At 47.9% G+C, this 23450-nt stretch overlaps 1 protein-coding gene across 1 annotated transcript; it reads right to left on the reverse strand.

The window, feature by feature from the left end:
- Nucleotides 1-2613: 2613 nt before the first annotated feature.
- LOC128712480 (serine/threonine-protein kinase D3) lies at nucleotides 2614-6820 on the reverse strand. Its single transcript, XM_053807409.1, has 7 exons — nucleotides 6695-6820; nucleotides 6479-6623; nucleotides 5952-6403; nucleotides 3601-5031; nucleotides 3352-3535; nucleotides 3101-3283; nucleotides 2614-2834 (listed from the first exon to the last, which is right to left on the reverse strand). The coding sequence occupies exons 1-7, from the start codon at nucleotides 6818-6820 to the stop codon at nucleotides 2614-2616; spliced, it is 2742 nt and encodes a 913-aa protein (XP_053663384.1).
- Between the last annotated feature and the right edge of the window lie 16630 nt (nucleotides 6821-23450).

Raw genomic sequence — 23450 nt, forward strand, 5'->3', positions numbered from 1 at the left:
AAAGACAAACACCCAAACCCATACACACATACAAAACACACCAACACACTGAGAAAACTAAACACACACACACACACAAACATACGCAAACACATTTATTTACTCGTTCGAGCAAATAAAATGCGCTACCAATGCGCACCGTTTTCCTGTGAAGTGTCTTGTACGCACGTGTGTATGTGCTTCGTCCTGTTCCTGCTCCTTCGATCCAGCCGCGCCAAGAAGTGAAAACTTCATTGCCATTCCTGCCCGGTTCTGTACCGTCTCGTCGGACGCACACTATCACCGTCGGATGACAGGTGCAAACACAAACGAGAGGCAACAGGAGTTGAACCGTCGAGATATAAGGGAGGAGAAGGGGGAGGATCAAGGGGCAGGGAACAGGGTGAGAAAAAAAAAACATTGAAAAAGGCCACCATGTCTATATAACATAATATATCTGTTGTATAAAGGTTTGTATAACTAGATGCATACGTTAGCGCGTTTGTTTGATTGTTGTGTTTTGTGTTAAATGTTGCGTATTCTCGTTTTTTACTCCACTTTCCACTCCTCTGTGCGTATTTTTCTCTCTCTCTCTCTCTCTCTCTAATGTTTAGTTCGAGTGTGCAAAATAGTGAGCAAAATTATGTGTATTTGTTTGCTTCTCTTTTGTGTTTTGTTTTGTTGCTGTTGTTTCTATGTTTCCATTCATCGTATCCGCTTTCGTTTCCGCAATGTTTTGTGATGCTTTTGTGATTTTTTTTCAAGTTTTTCTCTAGTTTAGTTTCCTTCTTACTGTTTCTTCCTCCGCTTGTTTGTTTTTCTTTCTTTGTTAAACCCGCTTCTCAACCCGGTGTGGTTTCGTTCTATTACTATTAGTTGCTTAGTCTTTTTTTTTCATTAGCCAGAGCTTAAAGTACGTGAAAAGCGATAGAAAAGACGCTTGTAGTTTTGTTTGTTTGTTTTTCTTTTAATAAAGGTGAGGTATCTTATGAACAGGATGTAGATAGTAACGTACGTTTCCCAGTTTTTTTTATTCTTTCCCTCTCCCCCCCCCCTCCTCGTATCTTTCTTCCTTTTTTCCTCCTTCTGCTTATTGCAACGGCTCCACCCTACCCGTTGTGCGATCCTGTACAGTGTAGGCAAACGTCGCAAAACACTGCCGACCGTTGCTGGTTTCAAGTTCAAATTCAAAACAAACGACCAAAAAACAGAAAAGCGTTACAACAAACTAGCAAGTGCAAAATGCGCCACCTTTCAGATGTAGTTCTCGGACAGGCTCAGGATGCTCGGGTATGGGTGTGCGTGTCTGTGGGTGTATGTGTGCCCGCAATGATAGACGCGTGGTTTGTTGTTTGATTCTTTGATTCACAGCGTGTACGCAGCAAATGGAAACCTCCGACCCGAGCGGTTTCGTTCCGCGCATCCCGCGTTCGTATAGGCACTTGAAAAGTTTGGTTTGGATCACGAATTCGCGATCGCTAGCGAGCAAAGATGGCGAGTAGGTAGTAGTACCGATGTAGTGTTCTGATTGTGTGTTTTATTCGTGTAAACATAAAAGGGAAGAAACAGAGCGATAGGAGGGTAAAGTTCCTGCCAAAGGACTAACCGTACCGGACCGTCCGGTAGTCGTGTAAAGGAATGTATTTGCGTGAAAATTGCAACCAACTGTGGTCTAAATAAACATCACATGGTGAAGTAATTTGCTACCGTCAATAAAACCAAAATCCAAATGCGAAATTCCAGCTAAAAGAGTGAAAAAAAAGGTGGACTTCGACGCCATTTTGAATGGTAGAGTCCAGCACTCCAATGGAATGAACTTCAAAAGTTTTTTTGTAAAAAGAACCTAGCGATACAGTGGAAGCATTAGGCATGGACACCCGGGATGGGGGTCCCAACATAAACAAAAGGATGCGAAATACAATATACAAACTTAACCTCCTTGCTAAGCTGCTAATGGAGTCGAGCACCAGTCGTGGTGCTCCGTGGAGTCGATTCGATTCTAAAACTATGCACAAAAGTTTCGTCCTCGCCGTAACGAATGCTTCCGGAATGGTCCGGAACGCATCCGATTTAAGTAAAGAGCAAAGCGAAGTTAAAAACAAACGAACATAACCTCAAACTCCTATACAATAACCTCGTAAAAAAAAACCCTATCTGATAATATCGAAGAATGTGTGTTCCTAGATGGGGGTGCGGGTGTGTGTGTTGCGTGCATATGCGCATGTGTAAATATATCTAAAAATCAACCCTATCGATGGAGAGATTAAGCGGTTCGAGTAGGTTTCGGTTGGTAGAACAAATATCAGCTCGCCACGGAACGGGACGAGCGGTGTGAGATTAGTTTCCTGCGGGGGTTGTTTCTTGGTTAGGCACCATCTAGGCCTTCACAAACCGGCAGAACCGTCCGCGCATCCACCGGTACGCTTTGCCGCGGAAGTCATGAAACAGCAGGGTGGGCTGATGCGGGTGACCGTACGATTTGGTCCCCGTTCCGCCCACACAGTACTCGGACGCGAGCCGGGAGATGGGGACGGCGGTCGAGGATGCCGGTTCATCTGCGGGCGGTGTTGACGACTCCTGGATGAAGGGTAGCGAGGGCAGGCGTCCCCCGGCCGGGCCGGCCGAGGCGACGGGTCATGGACCACCGCCACCGGTATGGCACCCGCTGCCGGCCGTCACCGCCCACCGGGCATCGTCCGATTCGTGCGTCAGGTAGCGCAGGCCAACCTGCGACTCGAGCGCACGGAGATCGTTCCAGGTTTGCAGGTCCTGGAGCCAGCAGTGCAGCAGGCTCTTGTCCACCGTGAACCGTTTCCGTTGCTTCACCTGCAGCAGGTTGTTGATCAGATCGATTGCTGAGCATGAAAGGATGGATGTAGGAGAGTCATTAGACATTAGAAATTGGACATTAGACCTTAGACATTAGACCTTAGACATTAGACCTTAGAAATTGAACATTAGACCTTAGACCTAAGACATTAGACCTTAGACATTAGGCATTAGACTTTAGACTTTAGACTTTAGACTTTAGACTTTAGACTTTAGACCTTAAACGTCAGACCTTAGACATTAGACATGATACGTCAAACTCATGTTGGGTATTAATGAAAGAAGAACCTACCATCGGAGGAGATCTCCTTCCAGGGGTTTGGCGGGTACATGAAGGCGGCGTTCTGGATTTGATCGTTAATGTCCTCATCCTCGTTGAAGGGAAAGGTGCCGCTCAGGCTGACGTAGATGATGACGCCAACGCTCCACATGTCCAGCGACCGGTTGTAGCCCTTGTTGCGCAGTACTTCCGGTGCTATTGCCACAGAAAAGAAGGTCACATTAGCAACACCATCTCGGCGCACCCGGGCCGCTGATACCTACCCAAGTAAGCGGGTGTACCGACGACCGACCGTCGGAATGACTTTTCACCGATGATGCGAGCGAACCCGAAGTCGCACAACTTCACCTGGGGAAATTCGTTGTCCGACGAAAGCAGCACGTTCTCTGGCTTGAGGTCGCAATGTACGATGTTACGGCTGTGCAGGTACTTCAGGGCAACGAGTATCTAGAGCAGACCGAGTAAATTACAATTTAGTACAACATCAGCACCGGGCGGTAAGGGCTACGTACTTGTGTGATGAGAAATTTGGTGACGCGCTCGTTTAGACGACCGTTCTGATGCGACAGTATCATCTCCAGCATGTCTCCCTTCAGCTTCTCCATCACGACGAAGATTCGCTCCGGTGTTTCGAACATGCGCTCCAGATTGACGACACCCGCGTGGGACAGGTTCTGCAGTATCGCTACCTCGTTCTTTAGCTGCGCCTCCTGCTTGGTGGGGAAGCGCAGCTTGTCGATCACCTTGATCGCGACCGCCCGGTGTGTCTTCCGGTGCACACCACCGTACACGATCCCGAACTGTCCGGAACCGAGCACCTCGTCCGGGAAGATCTGGTACAGCTGGCTCATGTCGGTGACGCGCTCCTCCGGTTCGCTCGCACTACCGGCCGTACCGTGCGCCTCCGACCGGCCCGCACCGGTCTGGACCGGCATCAGTGCCTGCCGGATGGCGGTTTCCCAGCTTTTCGCCAGATAGGCACCGACGCCACTGTCCGGCGGTGGTAACGCCAGCACCGGATCGGTGTGATGCTTCATGTTGTACAGCGGGTCCTGCCCGACGTAGTAGTCGACCGTCGCGGTCCGTATCTCGAAGCAGTGCAGCACCTCGCCCTGCAGCGTGCGGGCCGCCTCCACCGCCACGATCTCGTTCAGCGGTATCTCCTTGTAGTACTTGCTGCCCTGGTCCGACACGAACAGCGTGATTGCCTTCGAGTCGAGCCGCCAGTAATGGCGCTTGATCGTTTTCTCCTTGCTGGTAAAGTGCACCAGCCAGCCCTCCTTCGTGGCGCGCCCATCCCGGCGCTTGGTGTGCTTCACCGACTGCACGATCCGCATCAGCGGTATGTTGGCGCTCGGCGAGGACGACGAATTGCTGGACGACTGGCGCGATTGCTCGCAGATCACCTCCAGTCGGTTGTCGTCGGAGTCGTCCAGCAAATGGTACGCCGGTGCCGGTACCGCATTCCCACCGTTCATCTTCCCCGGAGAACCTTCCCCGCCGGCTGGTGCATCTTTTCCGATTCCTTCCTTTGCCGGCGCCGTACCGAGCACCGGACCCACACCACCAACGCCCCCAGATCGTCGGCCCGCCTGACCGAACGGATTGTCATCGAAGTCACTCTCGTCTTCCGGGTCGTCCTTGTACAGCAGCTCCCGATCGCTCGACAGGCTGCGATCGTCGTGCACGTCCACCGGCTGTGTGTTCTCGCCCGTACAGTCCTTCGGCACCTTCTCGATGCACTTTTTGTGCGCGTTGTAGTGGCAGTCCCGGCACTGGACGCCCTGTTTGAAGAGACCGCGCAGCAGCTTCTTGCAGTACTGACACACGGTCGGCCGGGTGTACGTATGGATGGAGAAGCTGTGCGGGATTTTGATCGGGTGGCCACCGACGACACCACGGCTCGTTAGCGATGGCGACCGACTCTGGCGCAGGGTAGTAGACTGGTGATAGTGAACACCGGAAAAGAGAAAGAGAGTAGGGATAGCATCGTTAGCTGACAGTTCTGCTAAAGTTGAGATGTTAGCATTTGTGATTATCTTGATGTCTCGTATCTCCAACATCCTCTGGGGATATCTTTATATCTCGATGTCACCAACTTCGTAACCAAACTCTTGTTAAAAAGGCGATCTTTTTGTAATCTTCAAAAGCATCTTCTCATCTGTTGGAATTAGATTTGATTCCTTGGAGAGTTCCTAACCTCATTACATCTGATTCGCTTGTCAGACATATTGGATTTGCTAATCGAATGATTGCAATTTAAGTTTCATTGACGTTAACCGTGCATAAATAAACAAAAGAGAAAAATCATAAAAAGGGATCTAATTACTACAATAAAAAACAAAGAAAACAAACAAAACCATAAAAATGGCGATAGCTAAAGTTTAGCGCCGGAAGCAAAAAAACTTAATTTTATTTTGTTCTGTTTACGGAAAGGAGAAAAAAAAACAATACTGCCCTGTTACAATAACGTAGGTAGGTCCTTACTAGCGAAAAGAATTACATCTATCCCCACCTTCTCCCCATTCTAGTAGGCACACCCACACACGCACTAATACACACATGGTAGCCATTGCAAAAAAGTAAGTTCATCTTGCACCCGTCCACACAGGAATGTGATGTGATGTTTGGAGTAGTAATAATGATTATAATAGTTGTGCTTATAAAATGTAAATGGAAAAAGTCCCCCCTCCCCCAAGCTAAACAAAATGGACGGTACCAGTTACCAACAGGTAGTTGTCTTGAACGGTTGCTCCTAAATTAACTGTCGTCGTGACGTTGGAATGCGTACCCTACACGACCATCCGTATCGGTCTGCCGGTCAGTTCTTAATGTCATTCATAAGTTGCTGCATTTTTCTTACCAGCATTGTTCCGGCGCCGGCCGTTTCGTCGGACGCTAGCGAGTTGCTGGAGCCGCCGGATGGGCTGCGGGCGGGCATGACGGCGGCCGTCATCGAGGACAGCAGCCCGCCGCCGGCGGAACCGGACCGACGGCCGCTGCCACTGTTGCCGCTGCCGTTGCTGTGCTGCTGCGACTGGGACTGCTGCAGCACGCCGGTGTGCTCCGCCCGGCTGCAGTTGTTTGGCACTTTGATCGCACAGCGCTTGTGGTAGTTGAGCCCGCACCCATCACACTTCAACCCCTGCCGTACCAGCCCGAACAGCATCTCGCCGCAAAAGTCGCAGAAGGTGGGCGCCTTGTACGAGTGAACGTTCAGTGCGTGGGGCCGCACCAGCGGTATGTCCTCTTGAGCAATCGGCACATTGTTCCGGTGCAGTGCCGGTCCACTGTTCGCCGGTGGAAGCAACGTTTCTGCGCGTGGGAAACGGGAAACGATACAGTGAGACGAATGACGCCACATTGCTGTGCTGCCGAGGCAATACTTACGGTTGGCAGTGAGCACAATCTCCACCAGCGTCTCGTCTACGATGTCGGAAGCGGACGTCACCATCTGCAGCACATTGTGCGATTCGTAATCGTGCCGGAACAGTAGCAACCGTTCCGGTAGCCGATTTAAACCATTCTCCGGGATCTGCGTGTGGAGTTGAAGATGAAAGCGTTAGTGGAGCTGTATGCGGAGTGGACCAGCGTTACGAACCCTACCTTACTGTTGATGAATTCACAGGCCAGCTCTTTGAGTGTTTTGAGTGTGAGTGCACTCGACTCCACCGTGGTGATGTCGCGCAGATTCCCAAACTGGAAGATGAAGGTAATGTCGTCACCGGCCATTTTGACAGGTGCGATAATGTGTTTTGGCTCGATGGGCTTGAAACGATTACACGCACTCACTCGGTGTGCACACGCTGTAGGCGTCCTGGAGAGAGAAGACACAAAAAAAAACACCACCGAATGACAATACGAACGTGAGACAGAAGCAGAATTGGGGAAGCAACATTACCATAATGGTTAAATGGAGAGTATGAACGCACTCTACACATGACTGTGTATGAAGGTGCAAAGTGTTAGTGGAAGGTTTACTTGTAATGGCACGGATGACTATCGCATCATGACACCTGTCGAGACGCAATTGCACATCACACTGCCCGGGTTTTAATAGCAATCGCCTGGAGATGGTTACGTGAATTACAATAACTTCCAGTGCGATTGTGTGCGTGCCGTTTGCCTGCGGTGGGTAGCGCTGTTTACCAGTTGCTAGTTGAGTCGAAGATCGAGGCGTGTGTGTGTGTGTTTTTTGTTTTATTTTTGAATGCTTTGCAGTTGATAAGATTGAGACTGGACAGGTTGCTTGAAGTAAGGCGTGCGACCGTAGACTAATGTTTCACACTGCAATGAGCAAAGTTCTCGCACTGTTCTTTCTTTCACGGTGCTGGATAACAAAACAAAGCTAAACGGGGAAGTTCCCGGCCAGTCGACAAGGGAAACAGGTGGTGGAGGAATTTAATGTCTTAATAACCGAAGCGGGGCAGCAGCTCAACAGTCTCAATCACTCACTCACCGACACACACAAACGCGCCTCGTGCTAGTTTTCCGGCGTGCAAATTATTGATAGATTGCGGGCTGGAGAGTGCGTGCTCGTGTGCGTGTGTGTGTGTGTCCGTTTTCCTTCTCGTCCTCCTCCACTTTCCCTCGGTTGTTGTAAAGGGCGCCCTCTTTAGGTTGATTGGCGTGGATCGTTTTGGCTAATTGCGCCATTGTTTGTGTGCCACCATTTCACGCATTTAATCACACGACTGTGTTGTTTTTTTTTTGTTTTAGTGAGGTAGTTCCCACTAGAGTCGGAGATCACACCATCACCCACGTTCGGATGCTGTGTAGAATGCTGTTCTGGTGTTGGGACGTGAAAGGGGGGTTTTTTTTCGGGAAAGATGTAAGGGTGATTGCGGTTTGGGTCACACATCTCCTACCTTTCCTGGGGGGAGAGGCCGTTCCACCAGGTGCGCTAGTGCTACGACTCCAGCCTCCACCACACCGGACGGATGACGTTATTTGGATGGCGCGCAGATATTGGGTCGCACCCGACGGTGACTGTTGAAGATTCTTGCTACTACTGCTACCACCAACACCACCACCACCACCACTACCACCGTTTCCCGGGCAACGAAGATGAGGTAAGCGCGGTATCGCCGAAACTGTGCGAAGGTCGGGAAGACGTTGGTTGGTCCTGTCCGTGGACTGCGCCGTGCACCTCACCACGAGCAACGGTGCAGCCATATATCTGTGTCTGGCCAACAGAGCACCACGTTACCACCTACACACCCGCGCTGCTTGTAACTGGGATGTCGTGGTGCCTGCACTCGCCTGCACTAGGTCACACACGCTCTGCTGGTGCGTTTCACCGCAGTCGAGAATGTTGCGACGTGCCCTTTCTTTTTTTACGCGTCGGAGGTACTGCCTTTTCTGTGTCACTGAACTGCTTTTTTCGGAAGCGGAGAGATACACAACGATGATAGAGTTAAAAGAAAGAAAGAAAGAGAGCGAGAGATAGAGACGGAGAGAGAAAGGGAGAGAGAGAGAGCAAAAAGCATAAGAGAGATTGATAGAACAAACCGACGCACCAGCAAAACGAAAGCATGGGAGCGAAAGAGAGCGAGCGAGCACACAAAATAGTGGAGTAGGTGAGAGATTTTTACCGTTTGAAATGGTTAGCATCGGCCCACAAAGGTACATCGCCCTAAAAACCCATGCACGTAGGTTGTCCGTGCACTGCTGTATGTGTAGTGTGGAGTTTGCTCGCACCAGCCCGAAACGTCAATCGGTCCAGTTCCACCGCACCGCGGTTGTCAATCGGTGGCGTTCGTTCTCCAACCTGCCCCACCTTTCACGAACTGGCGGCTGTTGGCGGGAGTGGGCGGGATGCTGGATCACACTTGTTTCCGGGGAATCGAGTTAAAATAAAAACCAACGGAAAACTACGGGGACGCACACCGCACTCCGTACGACGCGGTGGTGAGTGCGCCTTTGACGGCACTGTTGACGCGAAACCGGAACGCGCTGTGTACGTGGAGTGATGTGCGTGATGACTCCACGCTCCCGTACATGCGCCAACGCTCCACTGCCGGACCGGTGGCTGGTGGAATGTTTTCGAACATAGGGCTGCGGCACACGTAAAGCAGCACGCGTCTGTGGTAGTGCCGTCCATGTGCGGACGCGGATTGTGTCAGACGTTGGAACTTTCTCTCCGGGGGTAAAGTGTGCGTTTTACGCATGTTTCAAGCCGTGGCCATATTTACGTCCATGGAAAGGGCTTGAAAATTTTGCTGATTTTATTTTATGAAAACCCGAGGATGAGTTTTACATTTATTTATCTTATAAATTTCTACTTTTAAGGGAAGATATTTAATTAGCAGTTTTCAGAAAGGTATCATAAATATAGTTTAAATAGTGACAAATAGTGAAGTTACTGTTCAAAGCATTAACTCATCTTCAAATGCTCAATGTTCAAAGACCTTGTATTTCTCAAAGCAATGTTTAACAAGTTATAGTGGTATAGGTTTAAGTAATAACGTGGATTTCTTTCTTTGCTCGTTGCAGACTGTCAAACTAAAGGGTAATATCAACTGTTGTTTAGCTTTTATGCATAGTTATTGAGCTTTAAACTAGCTTAGCGGACAAATTTTAAACTCCTCGTATCTCAGATAACGCGTATAAGATGTACCTTGTATCTCGGGGACTATCTGTACTAGCACTAACGTAATCATTAACTTATCACTTACTTAGTTTATGCACTACTAATGCCCTTCTTATTTGTCCTAACGCTGTGTTAGGTAATTAATGAGCTAGATCTATTTGGTTAAGTATAGTAAGTATATGTCATATTTAGGATCGTATTGCTGTCATAAGCCGCAGTAGTAGGCTTGGTCATTTTTGGAGTAAAAGAACTAGCTGTAATACCTTCTTGATAATGTTGTATATACCTGCTAGAGGACTATTTGCTACATTTCTATCAGCTGTTAATTAACCACAATAAATAACATTTCAAAGCACCTAAACTACCGAGAATGTTTTATTTTAAATTCAATAACAAAACTATCTAAATAAAAAAAAAACACATAAGTCTTTAGTTCATTTCCAATTGAGGCTATCGACACCATTCTATCTTCTATTATTCTCCCCGAAACTGCTACGGTACCACGTGTGGCTATCGCTTGAAATACGCAAAGCAACACAAACACAATCAAGCGGAAGGGGTGCTTGACGTTTACAACCTTTCCAGCGGCGGAATAAAGTTTCCAGCCACGGTGCGTGACAGATGAAGGCGGTGTTGCCAGCGTTGCGCAAATTTGGGGTGGGTGCATTGCAGGGGTTGTTGCTGATTAGAAGCCACTGTTGGGAACATATTTAAGAAGAATGGTTTATGGTAGTTTCCAGTTTTGATTGTTCAAAAAAACAAAACAAAAAGGTGAATATGTTTTGTGGAGAAATGGTTTAACAAAACGTTTTATAAGCTTATAAGCAGTTAACTTGAACTGTTTGGAATTAAATGGGTGATTTTTTATGAGTGATATGAAATAAAATATATTGTATGTACGCTTGTAGCTAAACGGAACACCCCTTCAATGTGCAGCATGATGAGATTTAACGGCCATTTCAAATGGCGATTCCAGTGTTGCCTGTTTGGCGTATTATTAAACAAATAATGAATTTTAACGTTTGTTTTATTACTGAATTTTATTACTTTCTTACGCATAGTTGAGGATTAAGGTTAAAGCCTTATTTAAAATGGGCTTGTTGCATAAGAGTTGTAGTAAAAAAAAGATTTTATTGACTAAAATCAGCGATTTGATTGCAGAATTGCATAAATTACGGCTCTTATCAGTAAATCATTTGCATATCTTTAGGTGCATCGTTGATGGTTTTTTGCACCTTTGTGTTCACTCAGCAGCAATAAGAACGTTATTCGTCACCTTCTCACACTAACCGATCAAACTAATAACGTGATGTAATAGTTTGTTACAAGCACCGTGGACAAACAGACCGACACCTTCGATTTAGACAAATGTTTCACTGGTTTCATTTCGGGAAAAGTCACGCCTATATACTACGCCAATCGGGTGCATGTTCACCCTTTTTCGCAATGACTGATGCCATTTAATATATATGCTAATGGTGTTTAATTCTCGCATTCTTGCGGGTAAGTTCGGCTGTCGGGAAGGGGGCGGTGGGGATTTCCTGTGCACCGTGGCGAGTCGCTCGTTCGCTTAAGATCCTGCTGGGGGGATCCAAGATCAAAGACAAAATTTACAATCGATATCGATTGTCTTCGCCACACTTGTCTTCCTCGCGTGCGATTAATGCGACTTCCATCTGAGGTGTAGTGTGCTGCTGAGCGATTGCGTTTGAGGGAAACACCACCAGTACCTGTTGCCTGGTTTCGGAGGTAGTAACGCATTTGTCCTAGTTTAATACCCTATTTAAATATGCACGCGTTGTCGTGCAGTGAATGGATGTAGCGATTTTTATTCTTCAGCTCCTCGTCATATCTAATGCGCTTTGATTGATGTACAATGGTCTAACCTCCATCGGGGACCGTTCGATTGGATGTACATCTTTGATTTATTGTCATCTCTCCCTTTCTCCCTGTGCGGTTTCCAGTTTTTAGTGGTTCGATTAAACCAATCCGTCTTCTTGAGGCGAATATCTATAATATCTGTAGGCTCTGTAGGAAGGTTGGTTGTATATTCTGCCAAGGGTAGTAGCGGGCAATGCCGTAGGTCAAACGAAGAGCCCTCATATTTCATAATTGTGTCTATCCATCACAAAAAAAAAATCATGCCCGCAACGTGGTATTGTAATCGCTCAGACGATTTATTGAGCATTTCTGTTGCGATCGAATGCGCCCAATAGCAACACAATAACGTGCGTCATATTCGCTAGCGACACCGAATATTCTGACCGTACCCATGCTGTAATCACCAAGAATTCGCACACCCGAAATAACACCAGATTCACCGAATTAGATGTGAAACTGTGTGCATATCGGTACCCTATCGTGTATGCCTAATAGGCTTAGGGTTTCGGTTTTCATTCGCCTATGTTCGGTAATTGGTGCTAACGGAAAAATGGGGAAATTGAAGGGAAAACGGACGCCGAGCGATAGAGAAGAAAAAACTATTACAATCGTGACTACTGCTACTGGCTGCCGGAGTTGAAACATTCCTATGTGTGTGCGGGTGTTTATGGGAAGAGAATGGAAAACCCCGTCCTTTCGCCTTCGCAAAATGAAAGATTTCAACTAGCAGATAGCAAACGTTAACATACCGGGCCACGGCAAAAAGGAACCTACCCAGAGTATGGTAGTTAGTGGAAAATTGCACTTTTACTACTTTCCTTCCCTGTTGTGTATCTTGCCATAAGCACCAGAAGCATGGATATGAGCATGGAACTGGGACATCCATGTGTGGCTGTCTGGGGTTTTTTTTTATTCGTTCACGGGCCGTTGTTGCTCTGCTCGTGCCTCTTTATTCAATGTCAACATTGTCAGGTGGCATCGTACGAAATCGGTGATACGAAATCTAATGAACCAGATTTCATCGAACGCATCGGAAGATTTTTCGCCGTACACACCAACTGGGACCCCCAGGGTGAAGATGAGCAGAGCGGCAGGAGTAGCGCTCGGCTAGTGCTCGCCAGGCGCTTGCAGCAGCAACAGTGGATACCCATTTTCCGGATGCACTAATTGGTGATTGCCCTTCGCCCTAATCAGCACATCGTTTGCATCGGTGCTTTAATGATGTTTGGATACAGTGGAAGATTTTTTTTTGGGTGTGTGTGTGGTTGGTTTTGGAAAGATTTTTGTCCGGTAACAGCAGCGGAGGATCCCCGTTTTTTTTCTAGTGATTTCGTTAGAATTCTACTGGTGAGGTAAGGTGACATGTTTTTTTTGGGTTTTATGTCATATTTAAGGTCTAATTTAATAGGTTGGTAGTGAAGAAACTTTTAAGTTTGAAAGTGTTGGAAATTGTTTTAAAAATTGCCTACATTTAGGCGTATATAAAGTGCTAAGAGGTACCTGAACCTGGAAAGAGGCCTCTTGATCCGCTCTGGAGCACATGAAGATACTGTTGAATAGCAATTTTTGTCTTGAACAGCTGGATGTACAAGCCAATATTTAGAGGTACCTCTTCTTAAATTTCTGAGAGTCTCAAATATATCAAAAATACTCTGGAACAGCTGCAAAACTAGGCATTGAAGGGGAAGTGTGGATGCATCTTTCCCTTCTATAAACCGTATTGCATCCCGGATTGAATACTTCGTTGTACGCTTTCGCTCCTAAAAGTATGCAATGCGCGATACATTATGGAACTTTCTTTTATTTGCTGATTTTTGTCCTATTTTTTCCACTTGATATAAGCCGACATAATAACTAACTGACAGTGAATAGCCGTCAGTAATGTGATCCACAAAGGATCGTAAACTCCACTGCTCGTTCTCCGTGCAGTCCAACCGTGCAGCCTACGCGCAAAACTATTACGAACCATTACGCGTGTGCTTATCACTTTCCAGTCAATCTATCATTACATTCGTCGCTATCTATTATGAACGGGGTTACCCCATCTGGATGGATTAGATGCGATAATCCCGGTGTGTCCCGGTGTCACCGTCTCCGAAAAGTTTTCTTCCGGCGCCCAACGACGCTGTTTCTTGTGAAACGGAGGTTGCTCGTGCCACGGAACAGCTCACTGGGACCGTTCCGGTCGGAGGTCAGATTATCGTTATCTAAATATGCTTCTAAGCAGATTATGCCGGTCACAGTCGGAAACGTACGTACGGTGCAAGTCCATCTTGTCGATCTGCTCGCTTATGTCGACGTATGCTCTTTTTCCGTTCTGAGCTCGCGCTACCGTCTTGGCGCCCGTGTGTGGGTGAACTATTGCTGGCCGGTGCTGCGTCCAAACTGTCGGATCGATTGGTAGCTGTTCATGCCGCGGAGAGGTTTAACTGTATCGATGGAATGCTCGGGAGATTTTATTATAAATATTACATCCAGTAATTCACGCTTGCTGGCAGCTCGATGTGGAAGAAAAACCCATCCAAGCGAAAGGTTTTTCTTCTCAAATCCGGTCAAGAAATAAGCTGTTATGGAGTGAATGGGCTAAAATGTGTTTTTTACTTTAATAAAATTATATATTTTATATAATACCTACAGAAATTTCATCATTATTGTTATAAAGTACATAAAATACGATTTTGTTGCTAATATTGCATACCTTTAGGCGGGTAACTATTTTACGGCATTATATTGACCAAATGAGCAGGACAAAGCATGTGTAAAGTATGCAATCTTGATCCCTAACTACCTCGTCACATTTTGCCTGGTGCTGAATAATATTAAGCGCAATATGATAAGTGAACAAGATTACACGGTCAGCCATAGTTTATTCCCTGTTATACAACCGGCGCGCCACAATCTGGTCCACGGTGGAAGATAACGTGCTGCATTTCGCGGTGACTGCATTGCCCCAATGGAAGGAAAGTGTCAAAAGCAAAGTGGGTGGAAATAAAAATACAATGATTGCTCATTCAACCACCGTTATGCCCTGTGTGTGCCCGGTCCTTTTGCCGCCCCTGTTCAACCCCGAAAGAAGTGGCCAAGATTGGATTGTAAAATGATAGCGGGTTTTTTTTCGTGGTGCGAGCTGGAATTGGAACGCTCTGCATGCAAATGTACGTACGAACATTGATGATGTTCGCTTTTGATTGCCCGGATTCGTTTCGGGCATACGTACACACCCGAAGCGATGGGATGATTTTCGTAAGCTGGGAAAACACCCCCCGGTAAACGGTGGAGTTTTGCGGGTGTCTTTGCAGCGAACGTCTGCTGTCGGAAGCCGCTGGTAAGGCTAGTGCCGAAGCAATCGAAATTCATTCAACCACCACCACCGACGCAACCGGGCACAGGTAACAGCTGCACCAAATGTCCCAATATTGTGAATAGCGAAATTTGCTTCATTGGAAAATATGTAACCGACCGAACCCGGACCGGCTTGCGGTGGGAAGGTGAGCTGACATTTAAAGTGATACTGGCAAGGGGTAAGCCGACGGGCGGAATTTATTTCACCCGGTGAGAAAGTCATTCCCAAAGCGGGTAACGGGTGGTTTTGCAGTTGTACGGGGCGAAACAAAAAAAAACCACCCTCAGAGGTCCGGAGAACCACTTGAACCACGCAACATTGGACCGAACACGCAGATTAAATCGTACGGAATCGATTACGGATGGAGCTCTCGCCGGGTCATGACGATTGTCAAACGCGCCGCTCGGTTGTAATACGATTAGTCTAGCTTCGGGCGCTCTACCGTTAAACTCGGCAACAAATACGTACTCACAGCCGATTGCATACATTCGGGCGGTTCTAGGTCGTAAAGCAAGCCATCCCGAATCGGGGTTTCTGTACGGAGCCCGTACGATATATTACCGAGGTAATGTCCTAAGCTCGCTCGGGAGGAACATTTTGTAAGGAAAAGCACTGTTCCCCCGGCCGGCCACCCGCACACAAAACACACACCCTGATGCAATGGAGCGAAAAAATAAATATTGAACCACCGTGCCCAGCATGCCCCCGTACGGCGTACGGTTACCCCCGCACGGCTCGCCGAATGCAGTGGACACAGCGCAGTAAATGGTCGGATGCTGGATACGTTTTTCGGATAATTTGTCGAGCGCAGCAGAACATCACGACTAGCCGCGCGGTGAGCGGGAAGGACAAAAAGGGCGAAAATGCACTAAATTGAATTAAATTTCCTTCAGGTTTCGGAAACGGCGACGAACTGTCATCATTTTCGTTGTGTCGGTATTATTGGTTCCGGATTCCCGTCGTTTTGTTGTTGAGGTTGTAGTTGTTAGGGGCTGATTTCTTCACTGATTGCTATTGTACCGTCTGGTGATGTATTCTTTTCTTCCGCTGTCCGATTTGTACCGGTGAAATGTGATATTACTTCCGGTTGCGTGGTTAAACCGTAGCGGGAAGACATGTTTATCGGTACGATAGCGGCCCTAATATCTCTACTAGGACGGTAGACGTTAGCGACGGTAATGAGGGCACTGTTTGTGAAACCATAATCATAGATAGTGACACAACTTTACGGGTGGGTCAGCACGCCGTCGACACATCTTGTTAGAAGGAATGCAGTATCTTATTTATTTACCAAGCAAGCGCCTGAAGGTATGCATTTTTATCATCAAATCGGGATTGATAAGCTACCATCGAGCGATGTCCTACTGAGAAGATACACGAGCATATTATTGCATACTTTTCGGCGCTAAAAGGCAAAGTTGAAATAAAATGAACAGTTGTCTAAGAAAACCCTCTTTAGAATGTATAGGCGAAATGGAGAAACAGCCAAATACGCCTGATGTTATGTAATGTATGACAGAATAAATCTCATTTGTAAAGCATTGTGTTTTTTTCTTCGTGGTTTTCTCACAATAAGTCAACTGGGAAACGAATATTTCTTCAGCAATGGTTTCCTAATACCCATTCTGTTTCACCCGTTAAGGAATAGGTTTTTTTATTGGATTTATGGGTGCTTTTGTACCATTGTACCGGGGTTCGATGCGAATGTTTCACCCCATAATGTGTGTACCTATCGGTAAGGGGAAGCCCCTTCAGATGTCTCCACGCACATGGGTAATCTCTGAACATCGTTTAGCTTAACGTGTTGTATGCAAACAATAGGTCCCACCCGTTACGGAACACGTGTACGCGCCAGTTTTGGGGTTTGCGGCGATGGGAAACGGCTGTGTGAGGGGGGTAGCATCATCGAAAATAAATTATAAGCTACTCCACTAGGTTAGGCACTCGACCAAGCAGGACAGATTTCATGCGATTACTAATATCGCTTCATCAGGAGTTTGGCCATCGTCAAAATCTCGTTCAACTACCATTCCGGAGGCAGGTCCCAGAAGGCCCCTGACGGTGCAGTACAAGTGTGTTCCACTATGCAGGTGTGTTATCGTGACCCGGGATGCTTGATGCCGGGTGCAACAATCCGCCCTAATGCATTTCGACAGCTTCCCCGTGGGAGTAGGAAGACGTACCGTGCCCGTGTTCTTGGCCCGTTATTGCTTCTGCCTGGAACTGTCAGCGCATAATTGACTCAAACCCCTTTGTTTTCCGCCTCCACCCTGAAAGGCCTTTCTGCTGCACGGGAAGCAGCTGGAAGTGTTGGAACTTCTTAAAAGTGTATATGTGTTTTTTTTTTTTATAGAGCCACATAGTATGTGTGCGGTTTGTTTAAACGGAAAGTGCGAATGGTTGGCTTGGGCGCAGGGGTTCGGCGTGATGCATCAATATGTAGCTAAGGTTGAAACTTAATTCTTCGACCGTTCAATCTCGCACAGGCGGGACCGGTGTGCGACCGGCACAAAGTTATGCCACTGTTGGGGAAAAACTTTCCCAATCTATAAACAAACCCTTCGACAATCCCGGGGCGTTCCCACCGGTTCGCTCGGGCGGTCCGCTTTGACGCCTTTTGACCGGGGTGTTTGCGTTGTGGTCACTGTTGAGCTGCAATGCTAACAGGCAAACCCCCCTCCTGCCCCCTCCCCACCCTTCTACCCAGTCAAACGACAACTGCTCGGCCCGTGGAAAAGTCCAGTTGGAAAGTTCTCGTGTTTGCAGTGGAGCTTTGCACAAGGTGAAACTTTTACCTTTTAACATTACGCAAATCTCAGATGAAATCTCTTCTCCCCCATATACCTGATTTTGTTCCTTCATCTACTGTATCTCGTGTGGGTGTGTGCAATGTTATCTTCCTTAAAAGCGATCACACCATACGCCATACGGTCGGCCAGTGGCCAGTGACTTGGCTGCAAACCTACTTCACCCCTGCTGCCATTTTGTGTTATTTTCTACCGCTTCTAAGAAACCGTGCCAGCATGGTTTACCGGGATTGGGCCTTCAGATTCACACGACTACCCACCTTCTTTCGCACCTTCCTTCTCACGGATCAGTTGACAAGAGGCAGAGCGTACCATGGCCACGTCAAACAGTCAACAGCCCGGTTGCCGAATGCGAGGGTAAAATTTCCACTCAATTTGACCCAAATTGAGCCCTTCCGTTCTACGTGTTCCCGCACCGGGGGAGTGGTACAGCGTGAAGGGAGGTGTCGAGGGAGGCGATCACATCCATCCATGGGACAGAATGTTTGGTTTTTAATCTTGTTTTTTGTTGTTTTGCTTTTGCGCTTCCATTTCCCTTCGATTGCCCGATAGCGAATTTTTGGTGCCGTGACCAGGAGCAACGGATGCTAATCGCTTGATCCTTTCGCGCGAACCTTCTTACCGGTTCCGATTGGTTCCGTTTGTTTGACCATTGGATGGAAATAAACCTCACTTCAATTTACCACCCAAGGATGCCCCTTCCCCCCTCCCTCCTTACCCCTGTTTCCTTCTTCTTGAGTTTTTTTCTTTTTGTGTGGGTGTTTTAGCCAGTTTGTTATGCGCCGCTGGTAGTTGGTGGGTACAACCAACAGATGGGGTTGTATCATAATCCCCAGCAAACCAATTGCGCATTGCGAAACAACTTTGTAATCCGCACACCCCTGCCATACCCCTTTGGACGGAGTGGGGAAGGGATGGCAAATAACACCGACCGGTCAATTGATCCCCTGCTTTATGCACTTTCTAGCGGTTGTAGAAGAAGGATTGTGCTGCATAAAACAAAGCCAAACAAAACTGTTGGACGAATAGCGATACTTCCTGCGTGCTAAAACTGACTCTCTGCTAAAACCCTCCCCCCCCAGCCCTGCCCTTTTCTGCAGCGCCCCGTACGACCCAAGGTCAGCCAATGTAACGCTTTCGGAACGGATCGGCGATTAACAGTGCAAAACGATAATCTTATCTGCAAACTTTAGCACGACCCGGATTTTGTGGAACTTTTTGGACAACTCTTGGCAAAGATTTGTGCCTGGAAGTAAGTTGACAAGTTGCCCGGTAAGGCGTACCAAGGGTTTGCGTGACGGGCGGACTGTTCGCAGCCACCGCAGCACCGTTGGGAACACACACCGAACGCCGAAAAGGATCAATGGTACGCGCGCGTGCATGGTTTTGGTAAGGGGGGGGTGGGAGGAATTATAAGTTATTGTTACCGGGGCTGGTGGCTTGGTTTCCAAACACCTGTACGGTCCGCAAGCCACGGGGAAAAACTCACGGGATGACACGGCATTAGCAAAAATGTAGCCTTTTTTCTTCTTCCGCTTGAGAATAATTCGCTCTTCTCCGTACCAGATTATCTTAGCCAGTGTAGAAGGTGCACTTTTTCTCGTTTGTTTCGCCGTAACCCACGGAAAGCGCTAATGATGGACCGGAAAAGCAGTATGCTTGGTGAACTCAACTCCCCCCCCCCCCTCCCCTCCCACCTCCTTCCCCACCCAAGACAACGGTAAGCGTCAACCGGCTGGGGCAGCTTCAAATGAACGCACAAACACAAACGGAGCAACACAGCAACGGTCTGTAACGGAACCATTTCCGGGGGACTTTTCGCAAGACGCCCCCCCCCAAGCGAAGCCCACCCCACTGGATGCCAGGTTTTGTGGAGCGCATATTTTGGTCATCCTACTTCATTAATAGAACATCTAGGCACGCCGGGGGTTGGCGGGAAACTTCTTAGCGGGGTGACGCGAACCCGTGGCAGCCCCGAGACAAAAGCGCCTAAAAGGCGGCAAGCAATGCCGAACGGTGAAACTTCTGCCCCGAGAACCTGGCGGGGAAACTACTTACTCGCTTTTCGGGTTCGTTTTTGATGAGGGAAGCAGGCAGGGAAGGGGCGAGTCGAGTGGGGTGAAGCGTGTGACAGAGACGCACGCCCGACTTTTCCCTCGCGGACGATGGAAATGATGGAAAAATAAGCTAAAATAATGTCTCTACAGATGTCTCTCGCGTGCAGAAATGGATCCTATTCCGGTTTGGCGGAAGCAGTGTGATACTGAGCAGCGTAGGGAATAGGTGGATGGATGGGGGAGGGGGGAAGGGGGAGGGAAAGGTACTTATGATTTGCGAGAAAAGGTGAAATGAAGCAAGACGTGTTTGCCATTTCCGCCCGGTGTGTGTGTGTGCCAGTGTGCGCCACGGGCCTTTCATCGCCCCGGAAGTGAGCACATAACTTTTCCGCTTTTTCAGTTACTATTCCCACTCCCGGGGCTTTGTTATTGTAGGTTTTTTGCCGATGAGTGTCTGTGTGTGACTGTTTGGGTGCGCAGGAAGTGGGCAAGGAAGAGGCGGACCAGGCGGGAAGGGTGCATTTGTTTCTGCAATGTGCCACCACTGTGCGAAGATCTCGAGAGCCGTTAAATTTCTTGCCACTATCCCCACACACGGGCTCGGGACAGCGCTGGGGCGGCTGGGAAATTTTCCAATCCTCCCTTTCGCTTCCCGCCAGCCTGCAACGCGGCTGACATTGCGATGCGTACGTGGGGTTGCGAAAGTTTTAAGTCGCTGCAAAAATACTCACGAACGCCCCGAAACGCACGGCACACCCGGAGGCGGCGCTGACGGGGTGACGCTTCCGGGTTTGCATACCTTCCGGCGGTACCGCTCCGGGCGTGTTTGTAAACTTTTGGCGGAAGGCAGATTCATCAGGTCGGGACGATGTGTTGCGCTCTGCCACACGTCTCCGCTTGGTGGCGTTTGTGTTGACAAGCGAGAATAAAATTAACTTTAAATCCATCTGTACTTCCTAGGTCGCTTTTTGTTTGTTTGTCTGCATGGTGGCGTGTCTGATATGCATGTGCATTGAACCTTGTACAGTAAAGGGTGCGTTTCTGCTGGACGAACTCACAGTTATGGGGCTGTTAACGTTTATTTACCTTGTGTATTGTGAATATTGCAAAATGAATCATCAAAATGACAGCATATTAATGAAGCTTTAGGAACCCTATACAGCTCAAGATTTGATTTAAAGCGCCTAAAAATATGCAAATGATATTGTTGAAGCACTTGTTAATATCATTCGGTATCATGAGCAGTCGTTCAGGGGTAGACTCTCAAAACGTTTATGAACCAAATGAAAGAATCCTTAGAGTTTAATGGATCCTGAAACTTTCGTGAATCCTTCGATATTGATGAACGTAATACATGAACGTAACGTAATACGTAATACGGAAATACAGTAAATTGGAAATAGCAAAATACCATAATTATCGAAGTGAAAATTTATTGTTATGTTTATTATCACACTTCTTCGATTGATTCCGTACCAAAAATGAACAAAAAAAAATATTATAAGTGCAAAACAACGTCACCCATATGTGGGTGACGCTAGCACAAGTAAACCAAATCTCCGTCACCCACATTTTGGGTGACGCGATACGGAACGCGTTAATTTGATGCTAACGAATGCTAAAACTTTAAGTTTACAATTACAATTCCGTTGAACACTAACCTAACAATATTACACTGCTCATGGACTATCAAATATAGGCAGCAAACAATGTTGATAAGCAGGAAACGAATAAAAGAAACATGTGGATAGGCAACTGATACGTTTAATGGCGATTGTTTATAGTGAATTGAAGCAATTGTGTATTGTTTTGTATGATAAGCGTATTATTTTTTACATTATTCGGCACAGCACTGATACATACGTCACATTTTAATTTTTGTATTTTAAAATATATTTTTATACTTCATATAACGTTGTTACTACTTCTTTGACAGCCGAAAAATAAAGTTCATCTCCTACAGTACAGTGCACGGCTTAATGTCACAATAACTCGTCGCACAGACTACTGGCCCAAAGCCAACCGACAACAAGCGACATCCCAGGAAGCGAATATGTGTGTACAAGTATTTTTACTACACTATTTACCCAGCTCCAAACGTTTATGAAACATTCCAACCACCGCGTACAGTTAGCAGTGTTCTGGGCGGGGAGTTGCACCGTTACATATTCCCGGCCGCGATTTGCAATTTCGTCTTGCGGCGACGCTTAATTAGCTTCGGCAAAGTGTTGTCTCAAAGCCCCGGTACGGTACGCCGGCAAGGCTGAATCGTGCTGCACCGAGCGCAATAATATTGACATTCTGTAAACGAGCTTTTCCGTTTAATGCGCCGCTGTCCCGACCGATTATCGGGTATTAGCTGGGCGGGGCGCGGTACCGCCAAAAATAGTCCCGGGCCCGGGCAGGTTTGTAGGGGAAATTATATTTCCCTGTGTGCGGCGGGTGCAAACAGTCGCGTATGCATCATAAAAGTGATTTTATGCAACCCTTGCGCCGGTGTCGTGTCCGGCCGGTGCACGAGCTGATTAATCATGAAGCCAGACCGGCCCGGCGGGGCTCGGCTCGGTGTACCGGCGCACCGGGAGCTCTCTTACAGATATTAATGCCCAGTGAAATCGCAGACACACGTTTGACAAATAAGCGTCCCTCTCGCTTCCCGGGCCGCCGCTCCCGTGTCCGCAGGTTCCCGCGGAGTTTGGCATATTTTCACGGCGTTCCACCCGACGTTGCCCGCGCTCGGGTGTGTTTGGTGCCGATCGCTTCTTGCTGTCACTTGTGCTGACTTGCGAACGGGAGTCACACCGTGCCCGTAAGGTAAATGGATGCGGCAGTATACGTGGCCTGGTCGGTGGGCACTCACGTAAACGCACTCGTTTATCATCCATGTCCACCGTTTGCTCCGCTGGCCGGGACGGCGTGCGGCCATGTTTATTGTAGCCGTGTTTTTGTATGCTTGTTTGCTTCTTGTTGTGATGTGGTTTTTTTGCAACTTCAACCGGTTTTACAATGGATTCAGCGTGGCACGCGTGTTGCCGAGGACTCCCACATGCCTCGATGGGCGAGTATTGTGTACATTTGATTGGGAAATGTGGAAATCTCATCGACTAAATATTGACACTGACCGTAGGGGCTGTCAGGCTGCTTACCACCGCTGTGTCCGCTGTCAACGCGTTCGTTGACGGGTTTATCGCCTCCATTGCACACAAGAAACAGACACACACACACACAAAAGGGTGGACCATGTTCCTTCATTTATTGCACCACGTACGGACGCGTGCTAGTTAGCGCGGATCAGCCAGTCCTAATGGGCCGACCGGGTGGAAGAGGTTCGCTTTGAACTTTGAACTCCCCGCAACGGTTTGCTGGGCGGCGATTGGGCATGGGTAGGGCGCTGTGGCACACCTCATCAACCTAATCAGGGGTCTCCGGTATCCGTGATCTAACGGGGTGTACCACCCGGGTTGTTGCGATCACCAGTCACGCCTCTTCTGAATCGCTCCGTGCCCTGTGCAAAAAAAAATTCCACCCCCCCCCCTCCTTCCCACCCTCCTTGGAATGGAGGCGACAGGTGTGATGAATGCGGCAGGGTGAATGCAAACGGACCGGAAAGGATCAAACCTCTCATGGGAAAGTTCTCCCCTCAATATCTGCCCTCCCTGCGCCCAAAAACCCAATTCCAGCT

The sequence above is a fragment of the Anopheles marshallii genome, chromosome X (assembly GCF_943734725.1).
Source record: "Anopheles marshallii chromosome X, idAnoMarsDA_429_01, whole genome shotgun sequence".
Classification (NCBI taxonomy): Eukaryota; Metazoa; Arthropoda; class Insecta; order Diptera; family Culicidae; genus Anopheles; species Anopheles marshallii.